This window comes from Pipra filicauda, unplaced genomic scaffold (assembly GCF_003945595.2).
Source record: "Pipra filicauda isolate LSUMZ 115617 unplaced genomic scaffold, ASM394559v2 scaffold43_size3849885_pilon, whole genome shotgun sequence".
In the NCBI taxonomy this organism is placed as follows: Eukaryota; Metazoa; Chordata; class Aves; order Passeriformes; family Pipridae; genus Pipra; species Pipra filicauda.
In genome coordinates, this window is record NW_024104576.1 from 1,676,122 (window position 1) to 1,700,082 (window position 23,961).

Genomic DNA, 23,961 nt, shown 5'->3' on the forward strand with positions numbered 1-23,961 from the left:
TACAAATACTCGCTGAGAAGTGCAGTGGCACTATCACAGCAATGGACTGATCCATCACTAAATCAAGAAAGACCAAACAAACCAGGATTTTCAGAAACAATCAGGATCAGTAGCCAAGACATGCACTGGCTAAAGCATGCAGAAAAAGAAGAGAGAAAGGAGGAAAATAAATTCCTCTGGATTTTTATCCTAATTAATACGAGAAAACTTCATAAGAAACTTGGGCTGGAAGGCAACTTGGTTTATTTGTAATTTTTAAAACAGTGGGTGAAGTGTAAAATGAAGACAGTGAACATCAAGTAGGCAGACTTCATTAGTCCAGAAAAATGAGCAAGTTAGATTGGAAAAGAATGGAAACCTAAAAAGGAACAGAAAAGAATTCATATGAACTAGTAGTTCTCATACAGAAATTACATTATGGTAGTTTGCAATTCTGCCCTTGATGAAAAGGAAGAATAGGCAATACAATGAGAGATCAACTGAGCTACTTCATGAGCTCTTCATTGAGCTCAAACAGAAAAAGCAGAATACAGAAAGTGCAAATGAGTTCAGATTGCTACATCAAAAGGAATACAGCATGTAGGGACACATCAGAAAAGGTCAAGTGCATGATTACAACTCACAACTGGTAACGGATGCCAGTGATAACAAGAGATTGCTGTGCAAACATTACTATTAGAAACACTTAAGAATGTGATGTTGGCTTGTTACTCAGCAGAGAAATAAAATTATACACAGAGTATGAATAAATTCCAGACGTTTTTGGGTTTTTTTGCATTAACTTTCATCACTGAGATCACTTAAAAGCTGCAGATATTATTCCCTTTAGCTTACTGCTTCTAAATCACCTGGGCCCAATTTAGTACCTCTCTCATTTTGAACAGATCATAGTTCTTTGTTGATATTTTCATCAACAATAACAAGTGTCAGACAATATATGAACAACAGGCTGCTGAGTAAATGAGTGTACAAGAGAGAGAGCTCTGGGAATGCGGTCATAGCACAAGTGTACTTGAAGGTGCAGTGGCTCCTGGAATAATGCTGAAGGTATTGATATATCCCTCCTATCTGTGTGACAAAGATGTGCTCTTGAATGGAACTAACCAACTTCCAAAAAAGCCCAGGGTTTTTGCACATTCATACAGTGATCAGAAACATAAGACCAAGTTCTGGAATAAAATAGGAAATGCATCAAATGAAAGGATGTATCCTCACTTCCAAGAACTAGGAGAGACTAAGCAAATGCGAGGTTGATGAAAAGATGAAGTTTAGCAACTATCTTAAAAAAAAAATCTCTTAAAGCAAAAAAAAAAAAGCAGAGGACTTACAGACCACTCAGCCTAGAAAAATGTAAGAATAAATAAGTAACATTTAAGCACTTATGAAAGAACAGAAAGATCACCAATAGCCAAGATCATATCAGGACTATGCTGTATGCAGTGTAATTTACTGCTGGGATGCAGTAACAGGTCTTATGGATGGATGACAAGCAATCACTGTTATATTTTTTAGTATGGCTTTTGTTACCATCTCACATAACATTCTCATAAGCTACTAGTGAATAAATGAGTTAGAAGAAACAAGCACCATATGAATCTGAAACTAAAAAGCTGAACTTGGGAGTAGTTGTACACCAAAACAGTGGAACGCACTGAGTTGTGTTCCACAGGATTTTGTCCTGAATCTGATGCTATTTAATACTTCCATTAACAATTCAGCAGAATTGAATATATGCTTACTAAACCTGCAGAGGCATTAAGTTAAGCAAATTAAAACTGTATCAAGAGAACAGGACTTCAATTCAAAACAATACTGCCAAACTGGAGAAATGACATGAAGAATTCCAGTAAGGAATGCTCAAAGGCTTTTTGCTGCAGCAGGAACAATTAACTGAACCCACAGAGTAGGGAAGAGTACTTCAGAAAGTCATCTGGGATCATATTAGATCATAAACCAAACATAACAACAACATGCTGTTGCATAAAAAGTCATCATTACAATGGGATGCATAAATACAGTATAATGAAAAGCAATCTTTCTGCTATCCTTACGTTTGGGCAAGGTCTCAGCTGGAGCTTTGTTTTATTTCACCACCTCACTGCAACACTAACTGGGACAGGAGTGGAGAGAAGAGGAAAAAGTACAATCAAACAAAGAGAACAACTATGAAATCTCAAATATACTGAAATTGGAGAGACCGAGAAAAAAAACAAAAGTAAGTTAGTGTAAAAAAATTATTCTAGTAGCATGGATAAGGAAAAAGGAAGAAGCAGAGTGAGGATATGAAATCTCATTTAAAGAAATATTTAAAAGCAAGCAAAGCACTACTAATTCTCTTTTTGGATGTTTCAGCCATGCTCCTTCCAGCTTATTTTGCTGGCAAAGCACAAGGGAGAAGAGCTGATGGAGGTGTTACGTCAGCTTTGGGAATTACTAACTTTCTGCTGGTGCATAAAATATTTTCTCCTTACTAATTCAATATAGACAACAAATCAAGAAGAAAAACTTGATTTTCCTCCAACAATGTATTACAAAAAAGAGAGAAGCAATAAGCAGAAAAAAAATCAGTTCTAAAATATTGATACCCACTGTTTTTAGTAGACGTTTCCCCCACCTACCACTTGCAGACACTACCTTGCAAATATATAAAGAAATGCTCCTCATAAGTATTCAAGAACATGGTTGTACAACCTTAGTTGCAAATACAGCAGATATTTTAAAACTTCTTCCCTTTGGGCATCTAGCATGTTTTAAATTGCTTGATTTCCTATTTAACAAAGCTTTGTGCATTTTCATTTACCGCCCTTTTCCATCTAAATGCTGTCTGATGTAAATCCGAGGTAAAAGCTTGTCTACTCAAATGACAAAACATTCCACAACAACCTATGTAAAATATATTTTTTTAATTCTTTGTGGAAGCCTCAGCTACTGGAACAGGCAGTACAGGCAAACCTGAATTAGCATTTTCAGTTTTGTAAAATATTGCTGAGAAATTCCAGAGTGCTACTGCAAAAAAATACTATTTCTGAAATGTGATATATTAACTTAGTGTAATTAAAAAAGAAAAGATAAATAATTTGAAAATAATTCCCTGGAGAACAGGAAAAGGAGAACAGGAAAAGAAAGTCTCTACAGAGTCTCCAGGAAGAAAGTGTCTACAGATCATCTACATGTTTTCTATCAGTATAACAAACAAAATCCTGCTTCTTGTAAAAATACGATTAAGTCTAGACAAGAAAGCAGCCTGGAGTCAGCACAGGAGTCAGTAAAACAGTATTTTTAGAGTCCTTTAATGGCTGCTTCTTTTCTTTTACTGTTAAAGACACGGAAACACTCTCCATGAAACACTGTGTAAGCATTCAATGATTTTCTATTAAGCGGCAAATGATGTAACTGATTTATTGCCTTTAGATAGATAAATGCTTAGACAGATAAATACTAGGGCAGGAGGTATAATTATTGGGCACCAACATTATTTTTTAAGACAGATAATTTGTTCAGAATTTTTTCGAAGTATATTATTTGCAACTGAAATGTTCAAACACTTAATTGCACAGAAGGACCACAGAAGCACGTAATGAAGACGCATCAGAAGCCACTCATCCAGCCTTTCCCATGGAAGAAGTATCATTTCTATTCAGAAGCCATCTACACCACACTGATCGGCCACATAAGCATCTCTGCAGTTGCAAAACACAATAAATTAGATGTCTACTAATTCCAGATGGGAAGCTCTTCTCTCAAACATTTTCCTTTTACATATGAGGTGTTCTGTGATCAGAATTTGGAATTCTCTCAATTCTTTCCGAAGCCTAATTAAAAGAGTAGGAATCTTTAAAGTGTCTAAACCTTGAAAGAGCCTTCAGAGAAACTGGAGGCTGTGGAGGAGTCCTGAAAACCACTTCAAATTCCCAAGTGCTAGTGCACTAGTTCCTCAAACTATATTTAACACAAATATACAAACTGTCTTGGTGGTTCAGTGATCAAAAGCATGAAGGAGCTGCTGCCGAAAGGAAGGCACAAGTTGTTCACAGATGAAACATCAGACAAGTTACCAAAGACTGAAGACAGGATCTCATGGAGCACAGTGTAAAAAGTAATGTAGGGATGTGTTACAGCAAATGGACTGAGGGAAAGAATACAGAGAATGTGTAGCAGTCAATACACTAAAAATGGGAAGGTAAGAACAATCCTCATCTAAAAGGAGCGAAAACCTACATGTAAGAGAAAGTAAGTAAATCCTGATAAACAGAATATAAAAGTGCAGTGGCCTGTAAGCCAGCAAGTTTAGATCACTGCATCAATAGTTTCGTGTGCTTTGCCATTTACATATTTTGTAAATAATAGTCAAATCAAGAAGAAAGAAGGTGAATAAGCAATCTTGAGGGTTTTTTGGCTCAATTTAGGTATTTCAATTAAATATTTAAAGTTTGATAAAATGGGTCAGGGCCTTGCATTCAAATAACCCTTCCTCCAGTTGACTTTCATTGCTAAAAATTTTCCTCTAAAAATGAATTAGAGACATCCCCTCTACAGCAGGATATTTTATGTATGCCAAAAATAAAAACTCTATTATTAAAGAATTTATAGTCTGCAACAGTAAGGTCAAAGAAGCAACCAAGAACCTGGATGTAGTACATTATGAGGAAGTTTTAAAAGGCATACAATAATTCAACTTGGTAATTCAAAAGCCGAATTTCACCAACTCATTGTGCTAGTTGGACAAATAGCAGGACTGACAAAATACAGAGTAGTCAAATTTCAAGAAAAAAATTAAATCTCCTATGTAAGTTTCAGGACAGCCTTTTAATATTAAATTGTTCAAAAATTGTCCCCATTATGTAAGTATTGAAAAGTTATTGAAACTGCTTTTGAATGAGGCATTTGCTAAGACTGTCAGACTGATGGCATGGATGCTGTGATGCTCTTTGCACCCACAAAGTAGAACAGCATAAACAATCTAGTATGTAATTTGACATTATTACCTATTTTAAGTTTCACCATTAAGGACAGGATCATCTGCAATCACAGATGAGATCTGCAGGATTATTTATGGTTTAATAAAGGAAATGACACTTCTTTCCTCTCCTTAATGAATACCCTAGGGTGGGGTGTATGTGTGTGAACAACACTGAGAATTACCATGATAACTTGTTACAACAGAGTTTACAAAAAGAATATTAAAAACTTTTAGAAATTAAAATAACTTGGACAAATTTTTAGTCCTCTAATCACTTTCATTTTATGCACAGTACATAATACAAACAGTTAATACAAACTACCCAAAGTTTAACTGCCTCTGACTGCTCTTACTGCAGTTATTTGCAGTTTCTCAACCTCTGCATTCACACGAAGTTTTCACAGAGTAAACCCAGTTATTTCAGTATTAAATAGCTAGCTCCACCTAGTGTTGTTCATGACCTATTCCAACAGGCATTGAAAAGCAGGGTGCCAGTCATAACACATAACTGCACAGTTACTTTTGCTTGCTGCTTTGCTCCCTCTTCCACCTCACACACAGAATTGACACCCCCAAGCTTCATTTTCACCAACTACGAATAGTTCCCATGGCCTCCCACTTATAAAACATGCCATCTTCTCTTATTGGTTTCATTTTTGAAACAACAAAATACAGCTTTTAAAAATCCTGGGGAGACCAAAAAAGGGTGCCAGAAGTCTTCTAGTAACTCACTTAGCAACACATTTTGATCCCATTAATTGGGCAGCATTGCTATTGCTGTGACAGACCCTTTCAGGCCCAGAAGTTGTTTCTCAGAAAGACTGTTCCTCCAATATGGACTGGCTCATCTGTTCTATTGTCTTCTGGGGAATGGATATCTGTCTGGATACCACTTCTATTTGCTATCTGTGAAGCTTTCAACCCAAGATGACTTTAGGTTGCATTTTCTCTACTTTGATTGAAGGACAAGCTCAGCTTTAGTCAGGGTTGTGGCAGAATTGGAATGCAGACAGGGCTGACTCACTAAGTTTGCATGTAACAAAGTTTCATTAAAAAGCAAGTTTTACATTTCTCAAATGAAACTATTACTTGTACTCCGTTCACCAAAATACAAGTTGCAGTAACATTTAGCTCTTAGGATAACTTGATTTAGTATCTGCAGACCACAAGACGCTATTTTTTTCTTCCTAACACCAACCTGTAAACTTGTATTTTAATCTTCTAAAAATCCCGCTACTAAAGCTGTCAGCAGTAAGCAGATACAGCAGTTTGGAATGTTTCCTAATGGCTGAAGAGAATCAAAACTTGCTTCACACAGGAATAACTGGCAGAGATGAAACCTACTGCTTTTGTCACAAAAAAACAAATCTTGTGCTGCTGTCCCCTGACACCGTATCCTCCATCTGGAATTTGTATTCCAGAGTCTGAAAAGTTTGCACCATTCTCCTCCAGGACCTGCCGAGGCTACTGACTGCACACTTTGTGTAGGTTTAGTGTCACAGGTGAAAGGGAAAACCGGATCACTGAATCTGGTACCCTGCTGTCTCGGGAACCACTTCAGAAACTTACTCTGCAGGTCCTTAAAAGGTGTGGGACTCAGAATTCCAGGTTTTGTTTCAGATCTCACTCCTAAGAGCCAGAAATAATTTTCAAACTCTGAGTCTCATTTTATTCAGGCACATTGTCTTCTTGTGACAGCATTATTCCTCATCTTACAGTAGCTTACAGTAAGCCAATTGATATGCTCTGTCTTGGTTTTTGTCATTATGCCTATAGGTTTTTAAGCTGTTCATTTTATAAATCTTTAGAAAAATAAATAAATCTATTTAAACACAATGCACACTTACCTATAAGCATTAATGTAGTCCTTTCTGTGTTGTAGAAGAAAATCTTTCAGCTTTCCAATATGAGAAATCTAAATGAATAAAAATCATAATTAAAATTTCAGTCAGGTAACTAATTATTTTATGTTTGAAGTTCAGTATTCCACATTTCAAACATGAATTTGTAAAATTATTTATTCTGTAATTAAATGGAATAATAAAATTTACTCTTTTATACTAGAATTTTCACATTTTCCAAGCAGTCAATACACAAAAATAATCTAAAAAAGATGTGCTGTCTGAAGGTTAAGCTCAGATTAAAAACAGTAATAATACATGTCTTCTCTCCAAAAAGAATAAACCAAACACTAAATATAACTACAATTTTAAATATTAAAAATATTAAATATGATAAAATAGTATCTAAATTGTCAATCCAGAATTTAATGTACACTTTGGAAATAAATTAATTTTGGAAGACTAAACTCTTTACTGATGAGCTATAACATAAATATTCAAGTTATTAGAACTCGTGGGCCAAAGGTGTCATCCCTCTCCTTTCTATTTTTGCCATAATACAGTGACCAGTTTGTGCCCAAACTGAAGTAGCATCTCTATCATCTCCTAATCATTAGAAGTTTGCCAAAGCATACATCCCAATCAAATTTCTACTTCTGCGTTTCCACCTCACTGTGGACAACTTTTACTATAAATCAACTTCATTTTCTTTATTAAGAAATCTTTATAAAGATCCTTCGGAAAGATGAAAGAAAAGAAAAATCTGAAGAACTTTTGCATACTTTAGTCTGATTTAAAAGATTTCGTGTAGCATAAGATGCTGCTTATTTTGGAAAATGGAGGAACTACAGAAATGTAGCTTAATTTGTCAGAGAAACGAGATGACTACCAGTATGACTTCCCTGGCAGGTCTTGAAGATGACATGATGGGGAGAGGGGAGAAGGGAGGAGAATTTTATACATTAATGGTATATATTTTCAGAGGGATCCAGGGGGAACCTTTTTAAAGCATATTTTTAAATATTCATTAATAATATAGTGTAAAAGAAGCATACAGGGAATTTCACAAAATAAAAGTTGGTTTAGTTTACAAATGCAATAAACGTGGTTTACTCCACGTATCTGGGAAAAAGCATCAGAAGCTGTTCAACTCTTAAAATCCTATTTTCATGCAAATGGTCCTTGTAATTAAACCAACAAAAAACCACAGAGAAGGAACACAGAATAGTTTGGATAAATAGAAGATTAATTCCTCCAATTATTTTTTTCAAAAGATCAGCAGCTTTTGAAAAAAGAGGAAAAAAATTTAGTTGTAAGACCACAATGATCTGTACAACTCAAAATAAATGTTTCTGTGTGCAAATAAAGATGTATCCATCTCCCTACTGTTATTTGCTCTGTTTCATTTTTACTATAACTCATCATACTGGATAACAATTTCCCCAGTTTCCATGTTTAAAGTTTTCTGTGTGATTAACAGCTCAGGGAATTTCATCCCATTCACAGCAAACTGAGTTCTGCCAGTACTCCAGTAGATCCGAAGTTTCCTACATGCATTAGCACCATCATACACAACAAAAGGGGAAATACTGCAGTCACTGCAAGTCCAATGAGGCGCACAAAGTAAGCTAAACCATCCTACAGATGTTCCTTCTCATTGCCTCTTGAACTCATTACTTGTACAGTAATCTCTTCCTCAGCTCAGACTTGGTATGTCATCAAATTTGCTGAATAGGTAAATTAAGCTTGACTATGAAAGCAAAACATTTAAAACAGCCATACAGTGTTTCAGTGGAACAATAATACTTAATCGACAGAAAGAAAGCAGTACAGAAAACAAAACAGAAATGTAAAACAAGAAACATGTTCAAAACATTTACATTAATATGCGAACAAACGCTAAACTAGAAAATAGATTAGTAAAATTTTGTAAGCAATAAATCTTAATATTACTGCAATAGCTACAATTTAGGAGTGATTAACAAGCAGAAAGAATCAGAATGACAAGCAAGAACACTGTCTTACAGTAATTAATTCATCTAGTCACAAAGAGCATTCTATTTAGGCTAAAATTGTCATCGTGTGTTTGAATTGCACTGACCCCACTTTGCCTCTCCTCCATTTGTAAAGCTATTTTCATGAATTTAGAATGACACCATTATGCCCATGCTCACACCAAGCTCTTAGTTCCCAAGATTTGCATCAGAAGTGAGACTTCTTGTTCTACTTTCCCTGAAATTCTAACAGCATCTTCTGAGATCCTGCACTGCTGATATTTCTCTTTTGCCTCTTTTTACATTGTACTACTGGAATAGCTTGGAATTCAATTTGTTATTACCCCATCAACAAAATGAAACAATTTTTATGAAAAAGGAGGTCTCACTAGCATTAATGTGGATTTTATCCAAATAAAAAGATTGGGGTTTTTTGTATGATGCTCAATCTTCTACAGTGGCAAAATATCACTGATTATACAGATATAAATTTTGAAGATATCTCTAGGGTCATCAAGCTGCAATTATTCTGGGGTTATCAGAGGCATACCATAAACTCTTTACAAAGTTATCAAGCTCCAGTCTAAAGGTAATAAAGGCTTCTCCTGGTTACAACTGAATGGTTTTACTAGAATCCTACTGTTGGTATTACAAATAAGGATGTCTAATTTCCAGGTTTACTGATTATCAACTTTTATTCATCTGTTCTTGCTTCAAAACAGTCCTTTCCCTTAAGAGCTCTGATTCCCTGTATGTGTGTTTGACTTTATTGTCAATAACTATCTTTCTCTAACTTCTGTACCCAAGACAACTGACTCCAATCTTTTAGTTTCTTCTCAAGAAACAGTTCTGAAGTTGCCTAACCCACGGCTTTCCTTTGCATTTGTTCCAGTTTGTATCCATCCCTTTCCAATGCATTCACTGGCATTAGTTACTTCGTAACTCAGCTGGAAATAGCTTTTCTTCCACCATTTCCATTTATGACGTTCAAGCTTATTCTTTGTTTAGGTCTTCAAATACATGCTTACTCCTGAATTTCTTTCTTCTCCTCACAATTCCAAGACCCCAAATTCATTCAGTACTTGCTGTAATGTATCACTTCTCCCTCTCCTTCCTCTCAGCATTCCCTCATCAGTAAATTTTACCAGTCTGTCTTACTGTGGGACTGATTTTTAAACTCATCTTGCTCTTGTTTTAGGGAATGCAAAAAATAATTCCCCCATTAACCTCTCTTCAGTCCAACACTTCTTTTACTGTAGAAGAATTGCTGCTGCTAATTCACCTCATGCTGTTAATATTTCCTCTGGTAATCTCCTCTAGACTTACTGCTGGCACTTTAGCAGACACTTTACCATCAGACTTCGGGTCATTTTAACCAAGGAAAAACAGATTTTCTTAAAGCATCAAGTTGGTTGGACACATTCTACTTTTAGTAAGACAGCAAATTATACTTCATTGTATCTTGTTTTCTATTTGTCTTTTTCCCCTTAAAATATTTTCTGAATCCTGGACCACTTCTGAGTCAGGTCCTGTTGATACCATTATCAGTTTCCCTTTGCTGATCTAATTAAAGGCATTAAATTGACCTCCCTCTGATCGAAGGGTACCATCTTCTATTTATTACCATAAAAATATCTGACATGAGAACCTGGTATTTCTCAAATCTGCTGTGGCTGAACTCAATTCAAAGGCTACCTGATAACCACAATTTGGTTGCATTAAAGTTCTGGGATTTTCCAATTTCCAATTCCATGCTCTGGTTCCCAGTACATATATTAAAATAGCTAAAGAATACTTTAACTTTCAGAGGGTTTTAATACCATTAGATAACTTTGTGAATTTGGCCGAACCTGACTTTATTACATAAAGTCTGCTCTTTTGTGACAGTTTTCTTGGCCAGTCTCTCTTTCTCTCCCTGATTTTCACTGCCTCTGGGATAATTTTTGGTTCTCTTCTCTAATTGATCTTTCAAGTAGATCTAGATGAATTTTAAATCCCACTTGCATTTCAGCACATCCATTTTTTGTCACTCCATTTACCCACCCATCATAACTGCAACTTCCTATTTGCTGTACACGCATGTTTTCAAAACATTTATACCACTAGCTGACACACCCATCAAAAGGATAGATAACAGCAATCTGAAGAAGCAGCACAAACACATTTCAGTACTGGCCTCTTGTCATGCCTCTCATTCTTTGCATCTCAAAAATAGCTTTCTTCTTTTCTGAAAGTCTGGAGCCAAGAAAAGCCTCTCCTTCAACCCTGAAATAAAGAAATTATTTCCCTTTTTTCCCCTGAAGGGATAGGAGGGCTTAGAGAAAGGCCCTTCATAGTTGCAGCACTCTTGCATTAAGACTAAACTTACCTTAGAGGGAAGAACAGTACTGAATTTCCAGATAACTGACATTTTTATTAGAATCAGGGGAATAAAACACCTTTCCTCACAATATTGCCAGTACCAGTTATATCATTACAGCAACAGCATCTTCTTGAGCTTCTGTTCACTATCAGAATATGGAAGGTTACATTCCTTCTGACAGTGAAGACCAGTTAGAAAACTCCAGACTGTCTCTCTTCCCCCTTCCCACTGGCACTCCCCTCCTTGAGGGTCAATATCACCCCCCAAAACATTGAAATGACTTTTTTTAAATTACTGTTCCAGAAATGGGGCTTACAGTGCTTGAATTCAAATAGAAAGAATTGGTTTCTTTCATTTCAGCTCCACAAATACCTGTATCACCAGAAGGGAGAGCAGAAGCTGAACAGCACTAGTAGGAAACTTCCTCCAAGATGCATCGGCCATGTATGAAGGTATATTTAACTACAACTTACAAAATTCACCATGATAACCTCCTAAGATCAGGTACTGAATCTGGAAACTCCAGGTGTTATTTAACAACTCCCAAGTGTAGTTTTGATCATGAAAACCCAATTGATTCTCTACAGTGAAGCAGTAGCAGGTTTCCACTCTGTGGCAACAAAAGCCTCAGCATTGTGCAAGTGAAAACCACTATAAATTCACATTAAAGCCTGTAACATGACATTTTAAAAGTGACTTTAGGTTCCAGTTCGTAAACTATCTCTTTAATACATATATCTGTGTTTTGCTGCTGCTATAGATTTTTTAAGCAACTCCTATGAAAACATAAAAGCAAATATTGCATCTAATGCAGGTCTGGCACAAAAGGAAGCCTTGAATGGCTGCCATCTGCTACCACAGGTGGCATGCACAGCTCTATTTATACTTGGGGCCTGCGCTAGAAATGGTAGATGTTCCTCTATTTAGAGATTTTTCTAACGATTTCAGAGCAGGCTGTGTTATTAAATAAGATGAGAAATAGGAAAGCATTCCCTCCAAAGCAGCATCTTGAGGAGACGCACAGACTTAAGAATGAAGCCGCTGACCACGCTTCCTCCAGTCTCTTAGCAATACATCCAGCATTTCTCTCCACTCCCAACAAAGAATTGATCACTCATGAAACAGTAGGTTCCAATTTGCATACGTTTAACCCACTGCAAGAAGCAGCAGCATTGTTTACGATTAAAATGATTGGAGTAGGTTCCCGTGACATATTGTAGAGGGAATTCAACCGTGCTGAATAGTCATTACCATTGAACAAATATAGCGCTTTATCAAATTTACTCTTCCGTCAGAACAATAAGCAAGTATTTCCTACCATATAAAACTGACTGGGACACTTTGCGCTATGTTGCCGCTCTGAATTTTTTAAAAGGTGTACTTTGTCAAAGGAAACTTTAAAAATACTTAAAATCAAAACATAATAGAAAGGCTTTTATAAAAGTCATGAGAGACATGGTATTTACTGTTGATTCAGCAACACTGAAAAGCACTGCTGGCTGAAGTTTCTTATTAACCCTAAAAAGAAAAAAAAAGAAAAAGAAAAGAAAAAGCCTAAACAAAATTTCACATTTTTCAATATGTTTGAAAAGCTTTATGTCCAGTGTCTTACCTAAATATAGTCTATCTACAGATTCATGAGTAGGTGACTATATTCTAAAATCCCCTTTACAAAAATTATAAAATATTAATTGTTATAATATGAATATCTAGATGCCTATCATGTTTTCAATTCCAAACATATAGTCGACCCAAACATACCCACTGTCTATTTCAGAAGAAATTCAGAATTCCAGTAAGGTAGTAGAAGATGTACAGGGACTACATGTTTCTGACCAAAAAAAGTACTCTCTCAGTACTAGGAGGAGATACAGTAATTGCTGTAAGAATATAAGCTTGTTTTTCCAGTGTCTAAACCATATTAACAAAAATCAAAACAAAACCAAGAAAAAAAACAAACCAAAAAACAACCACCAGATGAAATTTTCCATGGTTAGTGCATGTAATGAAGGTAAGCGTTTTCAGAAATCTGGAATAAAACCCAAACAGAACAGATACTATAAACACAATTCATATTAAATAAATTTTAAAATTAAGAGCTTAGGGTCTTACCTAAACTATTATAAGTGGGAAAAACTAGTCAGAAAACCTCTGATGCAGAAATTACTCCTATAGAGAAGTTTTCCAGTACAAACTACCTTTGATTAGATAAAATTATGAACTTTTTAAAAATAAAACACATGAAAGGTTAGGTTCCACACAGCTTCCTTCTAGGTTATGTTTTAAGCACTGTCAGCCCATTGAACCAACACAGGCTCCTGCTGGATGTTACTACAGACAAGATTTTTGTTTTCAAAATACTGTTACTTGGATTCTACATTTCAGAAATTGGAACCTTCAAAAGACGAAATTATATAATTCCCTGATCCAACGACATGCAACAGAGATTAAACCAATTAAATTAAACCAAAGTTTAAATCAGGAGCTGAAGTTCTGAATTTAAAAGCGTGAAGACTTCAAAGTTCTTTAAAAGGGTTTGGCTGGTGACTCTCCAGAAGCCCATGAGGTGGTGCTGTCCCCCCAGAATTCACGGCAGGGGCACATTTGCTGCCTCCAAATGTCAACCCGCCAGTTTTCGGCTGATTTGTCTCTTGAGGGGATACATTTGGTTTAGGTTTCCCCAGCAAATGTGAAAGTTTCTAAAATAGGTCACGCAGATCAATTGCTCTCGTAATCCGAGACCCAAAAGAGCAAATAATATCTAAACTGTGGCGTGGGGGTGGCCCAGAGCTGGAAGCGGGGAGCAGGAGGCGAGGAGACAGCCAGCCTGGCTACCTCTAATCTCAGGAAAATTGTGACTTTGTTCAGTTTCTGCTTTACATCAGCATATACCGTACAGCAGCAGCAAAGGGCAGGGAAACATTTTAATTGCATTTTATTAGTAGTCTTGCATTCGGAGCAAAGGAATTAACCAAGAATAAGGGGGGTCATACTAATAAAATGTGTGGTACATGGGGTAAGAACATTCAAAACTGAATTAATTGAAATAAAAGCCATGAAAATGAAGACTGAGGCATTTTAAAAATATTTTTTTAAATGTTTAATATTTTCAGTATTTTTTCTGATTTAAAATAACCCTTTTTTTTTTCTAAAATGAAAACAAAATTTTAAAGAATCATTGCAGAAGTTTGCGTTAGGAGTTGTGGAATATTGGAAGTTAAAACCTGTCTGAAGAATACCACAGGCAGTATTCTCTGCCCAGTAACAAACCGATTAAGAAACCCCTAAACTGCAATAAGAAGCAAAGCCAATTTCCTGACACCTGGTCTGGAGCAGAAAACACTCCATTTTGCTTGATATTAAACTGTCAAAAAGGAAAAAGTAAAAAAGCACTGTCTTGTACACTATATTAAAAAAACCAGTCAACTCTAAACAAATATATTTTTTTTTTGATTCTTGCTTTACTTAACATATTTTATATATTCTGCCTTTGTTTCAAAAATTGTCTCGTTGATTTATGCTACTGTCAGTTCATACTGAAATACTCTGAAGTGCACTTCAGATCTGCATTTAGTTATTTTTATTTTTTATTCATTGTTTATTATACAAAATTTGGTAGCAAATAACTCACTAGCAGCCTTATAAAAGCTCATCTTACTATGCTTCCCTTATAGGTAATCCAGAGTTGGCATAAGATTTGGTGAAATGTGCAATGAAGAGATTATACTTGTAATTTTGTGACACAACTGCAAACATTTTTTGTTCAAGGCTCTTCTAAAAAGAGTGACACAAAAAAAGATCTAAGAGCTCAAAGGTCCAGTTCCCCCACTGACCACAATAAAGACTGTAAATACCCGATATTATCACTGGATGAAGGTTTTACTGGGGTATTATTTTGGGATGAAGTTGCTGCATGTTTTAAAAATGTGCATGGTACCAACAGCAAACTCCAACTGTACAGAAAAATTACTCTGAAGTCACTGATTTTTTTAGGAGTAAAATTATCCCAAAATACATTATATATTCTTTAAATCATTTTAATGCTTTGTACTTCAGGCATTTATAAATAGAGAAAAAAAATCTTATAGGATAATTACTTATAAACACCTAATTTCAACTCTGAACCAGAAAAATGCAAATGCACATAGAATTTAAGACAGAAGTCTGAGTTAACTTTGTCCCTGTTTTCTTAGGTCTTGTGGGAACATACTGGTTTGATACCATTACATAGAGAACCACATCTAAATATTCTGAAAATAATCTGTACAGAGTCAAGAGGAACAGGAGGTGACCTCCTGAAAAAATTAACAGTAGGCTTTCTACAATGTAACATCATGGTAAATGGTTTTAGTAACCAGTTTTCATTTATTCTCCATGGCAACAAATACTTTCAAATAAAAAAAAAAAGCACAACATCTGATTTTAATAAAACTTACTATTTCTCTTTTTCTTGTTTATTGTCCAACTCTAATCATAACTTTCTTTAACATTTATATTTTTACATGATCATCCAAAACCTCACTGACTAAAATACAAACCCCACAACAATTGTGGGGAATGTTTTGGTTGAGAGATAAAAGGAAATTGGTCAAAATACATATTTGCAACAATTGGCCTTTACCATTGCTGTTCAAAATGCTCCATTTACAAGCTTTCAGTAACTGCATTCAACATTGTGTTTTTCTGTAGCAGCATTTTTCTTGTCCCTTGTTCTCACAGTCTGAACTGTATGTTTTAGTATGTTTTCTGGACTCAAAGATGTTTTATGATATAGAGGGAGATTTCCAGTCTCATTTAACAGATATACAGTAATAAAAGGTTACTCTTTCTGACCATCACTATGAAATTCAGAATCCAAGTTTTTGCAGTGCAATTCAGAGAGCTACACGTGCATGTGCTTCACTTTGGGACTAAGGTGAATTTGCTTCAGCATAAGCCATCACAGGCCACTGGAGCAGCTGAGCCCGTGGCAGGAGCTGTGCCGCCGCCGCAGTGGAGCCGCAGCCGGAGCAGAGCCTCCCTCACGCTGCTCTGCCAGGCCATTCCCACTCCAAATTCTACATCTTCGGTGTATTTACATTCATGCACCTCTACACTGATGGAGCATGAACTGTCACAGCACTCATTCTGTCTGAAAATCCTACCACCCTGTCAGATACGATTCAGAGGGACAAGCACCATTCTGTTTTGGTGTCCAAGCATTTTTCTGGATTTTCATCATCGGTACAACAATGTTCTTAGTGCAAAAAATCCTTTTACTATGTTTCAACATCTTCATTTATATTATGCATATTAAACATTACTTTAGTGGTTGCTCTAGCACTTACACCAAGTAAGTCTTTCCCCCACTAAAACGCTGGACTGGACCAAGAAAACACCCAGTCAGAAATGAGATGTTTATGAACACTTATGTAAAAAAACATGTTTATGAACCCTTATGTAAAAAACATGTAGAGATCAGGCACAAAAGCAGTAAATAAACATAGTGGAAATAAACTAATTCTGTACACATTAAGATTTTAATCCAAGTGCTTTATGGTATGTTCAGAAAAATTAAAACAAAGGGCCCTTTTTGCCCCCTCTTCTCAAGGAACAGGAAACCAAGACCTGGATCCTCTGCCCTAAATGGTAGGAACTTACTGGGTCCTGGTAACTGTAATTCCTTACACAGCTGATGTGGAGTGAGGAGTGGAGTGGAGTGTGCCACTGATAGAGGCTGTTCACATTCTCAGTAAATCCAGAGTTTCTCAATCAGGCACATGGATCTCCTCCGTGCCACCTCACTTCAAATGGTCTGCTTTGGTCCTTTTTCTAAGCAGGCCACTCACTACTCCTTTGTTAGAGCACCTAGGAAGTAGAATTATGCAAAAAACCCCTCCTCCATACCTGGGGATCTACTGGTCCTTATAGCAGCAAACTGAGGTAAGGAAAAAAATAACAGCAAAGAAAAAGGATAGACCTCCTAATAGGACCAAACAGGGACACTAACAGTCAGTCTGAAATCCAGTCTTATAACATTATCCCACTCCATTCACCCTGTCACTTCCTAAGAAATAGAAGTGTCTTATACAATGCTAAATAAGGCAAACCATAACAGGTTCTCAACTCTACAGCAAGGGCAAGAAGTTTATCAGAGCAGAAGTGGGACTAAAAGCATCACGGAACAAAAGCACCTTACTCTGTCCCCACTCCAGAATCTTCTGACGTGACCAAAGTCCAAAAGAATAATCCCTTCCTTATAGAGCACATTACCCTTTCATATTTCCATTAAGTTAACTACCAAATGACCACTAGCTTCCCAAGGTATCAGATGAAGTGTCTGGAAAAAATCTCAGGACTCCAGAATTAGTTCATCACAAGATGCTATTCATGCTGATTTTGATCTGCCCTGGGGTATTTGCCAGCTGGTTTGCCTGTGAAAAAAATGCCTCTACCATGGGGGAGAGGAATTCCTACTTGAAAAAAATCCAGTAGGTAGTCACATAGAACTTTCTCCCAAGAAAGTGCTTGCTGAATTTGTGAGAAGGAAGCTTTAGCTGTAATTAAAAGGGAAATCAACGCTATTCTTTCGCATCTGAGTAATGCTGACAATTCGAAAATATATTTTTAATCATTGAAAGCAGAAACTCCTGACAAGATTTCAAGTTGTGAAGTAAAGCACTTTTCCCTTCTCACTTTTTCTCAGCCATGAATCTCAGAAGGATTTTTTAAATGTTCACTTCCTGTAATTTTGGTAATTTTAGAGTATAATTATTTTTACATTTTTATGATGCCTTTGGGGTATCATTACAAATATTTTTTAAGCATTTAAACTTACAAAAATAAAATTAAGTAATAGCTTCTCTTAAGGAGAGACTGTCAGTCCTGTTCTGAATAAACAATCCCTTTTAAAGGCAATCTTGAGATTTATATCCGCTGTAACCATAGAAATTAATCTTGAGTTTAAACAAAATAGAGTAAAACATAATTTATTTAATGAAAATCAGAACAGTGCTATTGCAAACGAAAGTTGGGTTTCTGCTTTTTTATTTCAACAGACAGCTTTGTATGCAGTCTTAAGATTTTACTTGATGGGCTACTTCTTACAACTTAATCATACTCATTTAACCAATTTGAACAAAGTATTCAGATTTCTGAGTATTTTAATTTTACTTGATATATATGTCAATCAGTAAAAAAAAAGGTTACAGACTTCACAGATTTAAAAAGCCACAGTTAAATATACGAAACATTTTTAATGATCAGAGCAATCATGAGAAACTGCTACGACGTGAGGTGAACAAGAAGATAGCAGGAAAATTTTTGAGAGTTTCTCATGTAAAAAGTTTGGGAATAGCAGAGAAGAATAAAAAAGCACAAACTGAGAAACAGTTTCATTTGTCAGCATAGCTAAAAAAATGACACTATGTTCAGAACAAAACAGTGGTTCCCATAGACTAAGTATTTACAAGTTTGCATGAAACATTTCAGCATACTGACCCTCAACAACAATCGTAATGCATGAAGAACTTCAAGGTTTAAATAATTAAGTATTTATAGGTCACTTACGTAAGAGTTAAAAGAGTTATAGCATTTACTAAGACAGAGTGCAAAACATAGAAGAAAATTCACAATAGATTGAAATAGTTTCCTGTGAGAACATCTGTAACAGCCACAAAAATTTTACAGAAGTTGTGAAAAATATTGAAATATACAGTAGAAGGAAATGTTATCAAAAGAAATACAACCTAATAGATAATTTCTCTAATTCCCTTATGTATTATGATGAACTGTTTTGTGGCATTTGCAGCTGTTATATTACCTGTATATAAGGCCACCTTCTAAGCCTCCCTTGATCACATCAACAGGAAATTATCAGACCATATTAGAAAAACAATAAAGTTCAGTCTTATTTACAATTAGGAAGCTAAACTTTGAATTCTGTACTCTAAACCCAATTATTCTGTCTATTATACAATGACACGTATATTACCGAAGAAGAGAAAGAAAGAAAATTAAATTGCTTAAAAGCCAGAAGTTTCTAATAAGACAGTAACTGTTCATAAGCCAGAGTACCAAATCTAAAGTCCTTGAGAGATACAAGCTTCTGGTCCCCTCTTCTTACCTCTCAGTATGTAAAAGAGAACGATCTCGGAGACTCAGCCAAACCAAGGCTCACATGGACATAAGAAGCCTTGGCTTGTAATACAAATGGGGAAGAAGAGACTCAGTGAAGTGAACCTTGCAAGGCCATACCTGACAACTCAAAATACAACAGTCCATTCTTGTCTCCTGGTTAACTCACCTGTTTCCTGTAACAGGCTACCTCTCCCTGCAATGTATTACTCATTTCTGAAAGCATTGTATCTATCTCTAGAAAGTCTCAAATTCATAGGAACCCACAACGTCACGTAGCAGGTAGCTTTTTGATGGTACTCACGCACAGAAAAGAAAATACACAATATGTAAATAGGGAGAGAACACAGAGACAAATAAAAAAAATTAAGGCAAAATCAAGATACACAAGAAGAGGAAATAAAAGGGTTGGCTGAGATAAAAGCAAAGAGTATCTGCATTGAGACATACCACCACTGTATACTGTTGCATGAAGTCTGAGCTTTCAGACAGCAGTCACCTCCAAAGGCCTCCAAGAAGAGAGCGCTACAAACTACAGTGTTATCTTCATGGTTGCTCCCAAAGGGAATGCAGTCTCCATTCTGAAATTACTAAGTGCCCAGCCAGCTGTGAGACAATCTTAGGAAGCAAGATCATGAAACACACACTGACACATGCTTATTGACAGATTCCTGTTCACAAACAGTGAGAGCACGTGTCAGCTATCCAGCACCTAAGTACGCTGAGATAAGATCACATTAACTACCAGTGTGATGAAAGAGGTCGTGCTTATTCTGTAAACTCTAACGAAGGAGAAGAGCTTCAGAAGACAAAAATCTTAAACCACTATTTTGCCAAATGAATTTGAGCTCGTATTTTACTTGAAACACTCTGGTAGAAAGAATAAAACAGGAACTACTTTGCTTTGTCCAATTTTTTAAGATATATTTCCTAGGCAACATCACAGTTTTTCATAGCTTGTGGCACACGAACATTTCAAAGATACTACCATTTTCAGAGATCTTGCTTTTCACAACGTACTGCTAAGTTATGTATGGGCATTGCTGTAGTATGTAGGGCAAGAAGAAACTGTCAAGGAACTAAAACACCACTGTGTCAACAAGTAAACACGTACCAACTGATGACAAATTTATAGATTAAGCCATAGGAGTTACTAAGAAGTTTTGTGTTAAGATTCAGTGTCCATCAAGCAGTTTCACTGTATCTCACCAGCCTGTCCACAATGAAGAAATCCACGTTACCTCTGTCTTTTGCCATAACAATTAAATTGGCCGGGTTAGGCTGCAGTAGCTACATGCTACTGCATTGTGTGGGGAAATAAAAGAACAACTGGATGGAAAACACTCGTGTTTCGGCAGACAAGCAGATGGAGAAACTGGAGTATCTCTTGTGAGATGGATACTGGTTTGTACACAATTTTCACTCAAGGTTAGAGTAAAATGCTACTGCAGTTTGCCACAGAATGTTTCCCAGCTCTCATATAAATTATGTGAACAGTCTCTCATGTCAAGGACAGAACTAATACTACATTTTCCAGTTTCTATTTGACCTACAAACACCTGATTTAACAGATGTCATACAACTGCTCCACAGTTCTGCTCTGCATTACACATGAATCAGTATTACTGGAATACATTTCAGCAGTATTTCAATATTCTGCTCATGCACTGGCATGAACTGAGGAAGAGAGAAAGGTCAACAGGAGGTACCTCCTTGCTGAGGAGCTATCTCGCTAGCAACTCTAAGATGAAAATGTTAAGACTATGAATCACAATTAGAACACAAAAACGTAATACTGGGAAGAGAATTTACCACACAGGGATTGGTCAAAATTATGTGGTAAATGTCAAGCAGATATCTGACTGTATGAGTAGATGAAACAGGAATTGGTAAAATTCACTGTGGCACAGGGGTGAAAAATAAAAGAAACACTGAAAAGTGTGGGAAGGTAAGAATTGAAGATAGAAGAGGGAATAAAAACAGAGGCAGAAGGGCATGGCCTGAGGTAAAGAATGAAAATCCACAAAACATTGTAAGCGACACCCAAGATAAAAGCAATAATTATAATTTCAGTGCAAATGAAAGACAAATCAGAGACACAAGAGTTAGCATGTACTTGGAAGAATAGGATCCTTATTTAGTGTAATAAATAAAACAAAACCCAAAAAAAACCCCCCAAAACCCCTTAAAACCTCACACTTAATGGGGAAAGAAAAAACCTCCAAACCAGTTAATAAATCTCTTAAGATGTAAAATATTCTCCTTGAAAGTGTTCAAAGCAGCCTAAACAAAACACTGTATGCTATATATATGCTAGCAAGAAAGGATTAACCTGACCTCATGTTTTAATAGCAAATACTTTTAACTCAGGATATCTAAACCAGTTGGAAGGTATTTTTTTCTTTTTTGTCCCGTATGTTCTTCAATTCCCTTCATAACAATTCAAATTTTGTTCCTGCAATAAGGAAATCAAGTGTCTGCCTGACTACAGCATCAGTGAGCATGGAAAAGACAAAAATGACTATGGATAGAAAAACAAAGGGAAGGAAAATAAAACCTGTTGTCTAAATAGAAAGTTTTACTCATGTAACTTTGTTTCATTCTGTCTAGTTGCACTGTCTCAAATTAGCTGAACCATGACTTTTTATGAAGTTTAAATAACTAAAGATGGTTTTTCTCTTATTTAAACTGATTTGAGGAATTTGCACTCTAGAAAATAAAAGCATAGCTTTAATGACTGCATGCATCTTTTTACTGCTTAATTAGTAGCCATTATTAATACTAACTAATGATATTAAGGAAGTCAAGAAAAGCAAGAAGTCTAATAAGAGCTGGACAAGACAGGCAACAAAAAAAAAAAGGAAAAATTATTTACACAGATTAGGCTTCACATAGACTGCACTTTTAATTTCTTTGTCTTATACAATAAATTAGACAGCAACAAGAAGAATAAGCCTGTCTTCTGCTGCAGAAAGAAAGTAAAACAACTGACTAGATATTTATGGGAAACCAAATTATCCTACATGTAGTTAATGGTTTCTTATCATTTAAATAAACAAGTGTCTACTAATTCTGTAACGTAGAGAAAATCAGTTGAAAATTAGGAAATAAATATTGTAACAAAGGAATTAAATGATAAGTAAACACCAAAAATAAGTAATCAGTGACACTAAAATTGTGAGAGATTCCAACAGAGAACTATGACAAAATCCAATACACAGAGCCAGAAATAAAAACACACACTGTCAAAAAAAGTCAGAGTTGGAAGGAACAAATGAAAAGGAAAAAGAAAGCTACTTCTTTTAAATAAGTGAAACAGGAGAAAATGGGGTGACTCCTGAAGAACCACAATTTTTTTCCAAAGTCAATTTCAGAGATAATAATATAGTTAATATTCCCTTTCGATTTAAAGGTGATCCTACAAGTAAAATGAAAGGCATTTACTTGAACAGAGGCAGTTAAAAGATACGTGCTCTATGCCTGGTTTGGAGTGTGTGCTCTGAGGCAGTGGACATGTACAATTATAAGAGCTGACAGAAGTTATCTGGTTTGAAAACAGCCAACACACAAATACTCACTGAAGCACAAAGAACAAACACTTTCACTTTTAAAATTTCCCTTTCCATTAAACAGAAAACACAGTTTTTTGTGTTGTTTTTTTTTTTTAAAGTAATACTATTTTTCTCTTACAGTACAAATATAAAGTGTATGCAAAGCACACAGCAGAAAATCTACTAGGCAGTGTCAACTGCAAGCAACTAACTGAAATTCAGTAGTTTGTTGCAACAGTCACAAAAGAAAGGCCTTTTCCTAATGAGCAAAGAGGTGGAATCAAACCAACCAGCCTTCACTTGGGACAAACAGTTGATGTGGTCATGAAAAATCTTGAGTCAGACTATGAAACAGTCATTTCACCTGTAAAACAATTTTTGTCTATTGCAGGAGGCATAACTCCTAAAAAGTTACTGTTAGTAGCCTTTGAATTTGTGGTCAGGAGTGTCACTACACCTTAGAACTAAAATTATCTAGGGCAGAGTAAACACAGTGCAAAATCTAGACTTCTCTTTCAGGTAACGTGCAGACTACAGGTACAGCGTTAGTTTACTCTCAGAACACACTCGGTTTAGCTGTTACGCTGAAATGCTTTCATTTCTGAAGTTCTGTACTGCACTGAAGCCCTATAAAATGAAACAGAGCCCAAAAAACAGATCCAGCATCCTGGATGTAGTAGCCTTATGAACTATAATAAAATTTTATTAAAAATTCAGGAACTTGTATCAACCATCCCTACTTTCAATTACAAAGTCTGATGGCACGTTGAATGGCAGCACAGACTTGACTAGAATTTCTAGGTGAATTTTATTTCTTATGGACATTATGGTAAGGAGGAGGGAAAAAAGTGATAGGGGGCTTGCTGGAAGCGTTCTATGTTTTTAGACAGCATCTTCTATGATAAATCTACTAAACCAAGTACAGTGGTACAACAGATTATGACATTTGCCATTTGCAACAGCTGAAAGGTCTTCTTGGCTCCTGATGTGGAGTTAAGGCAGGGAGAAAAAAAGTCCTGAGTGGTTTTGTAAATAGGATTGTGATGAAAGGACTGCAACTGAAAATTGAATTTCCTGACTTCTCAGTGCATGGCAGTCCTTCCTTTTTGAGAGGAAAAGAACCACTGATGTTATATAC

General features: G+C 36.0%; 1 protein-coding gene across 1 annotated transcript in view; it reads right to left on the reverse strand.

Moving 5' to 3' along the window:
* Positions 1-23,961, reverse strand: part of STX18 (syntaxin 18) — a 60,854-nt gene that overhangs the window by 20,275 nt on the left and 16,618 nt on the right. Inside the window, exon 2 of the mRNA XM_027736289.2 lies at positions 6,808-6,875. Coding sequence (XP_027592090.1) covers positions 6,808-6,875 — 68 coding nt within the window. The remainder of the gene's footprint in view (positions 1-6,807; positions 6,876-23,961) is intronic.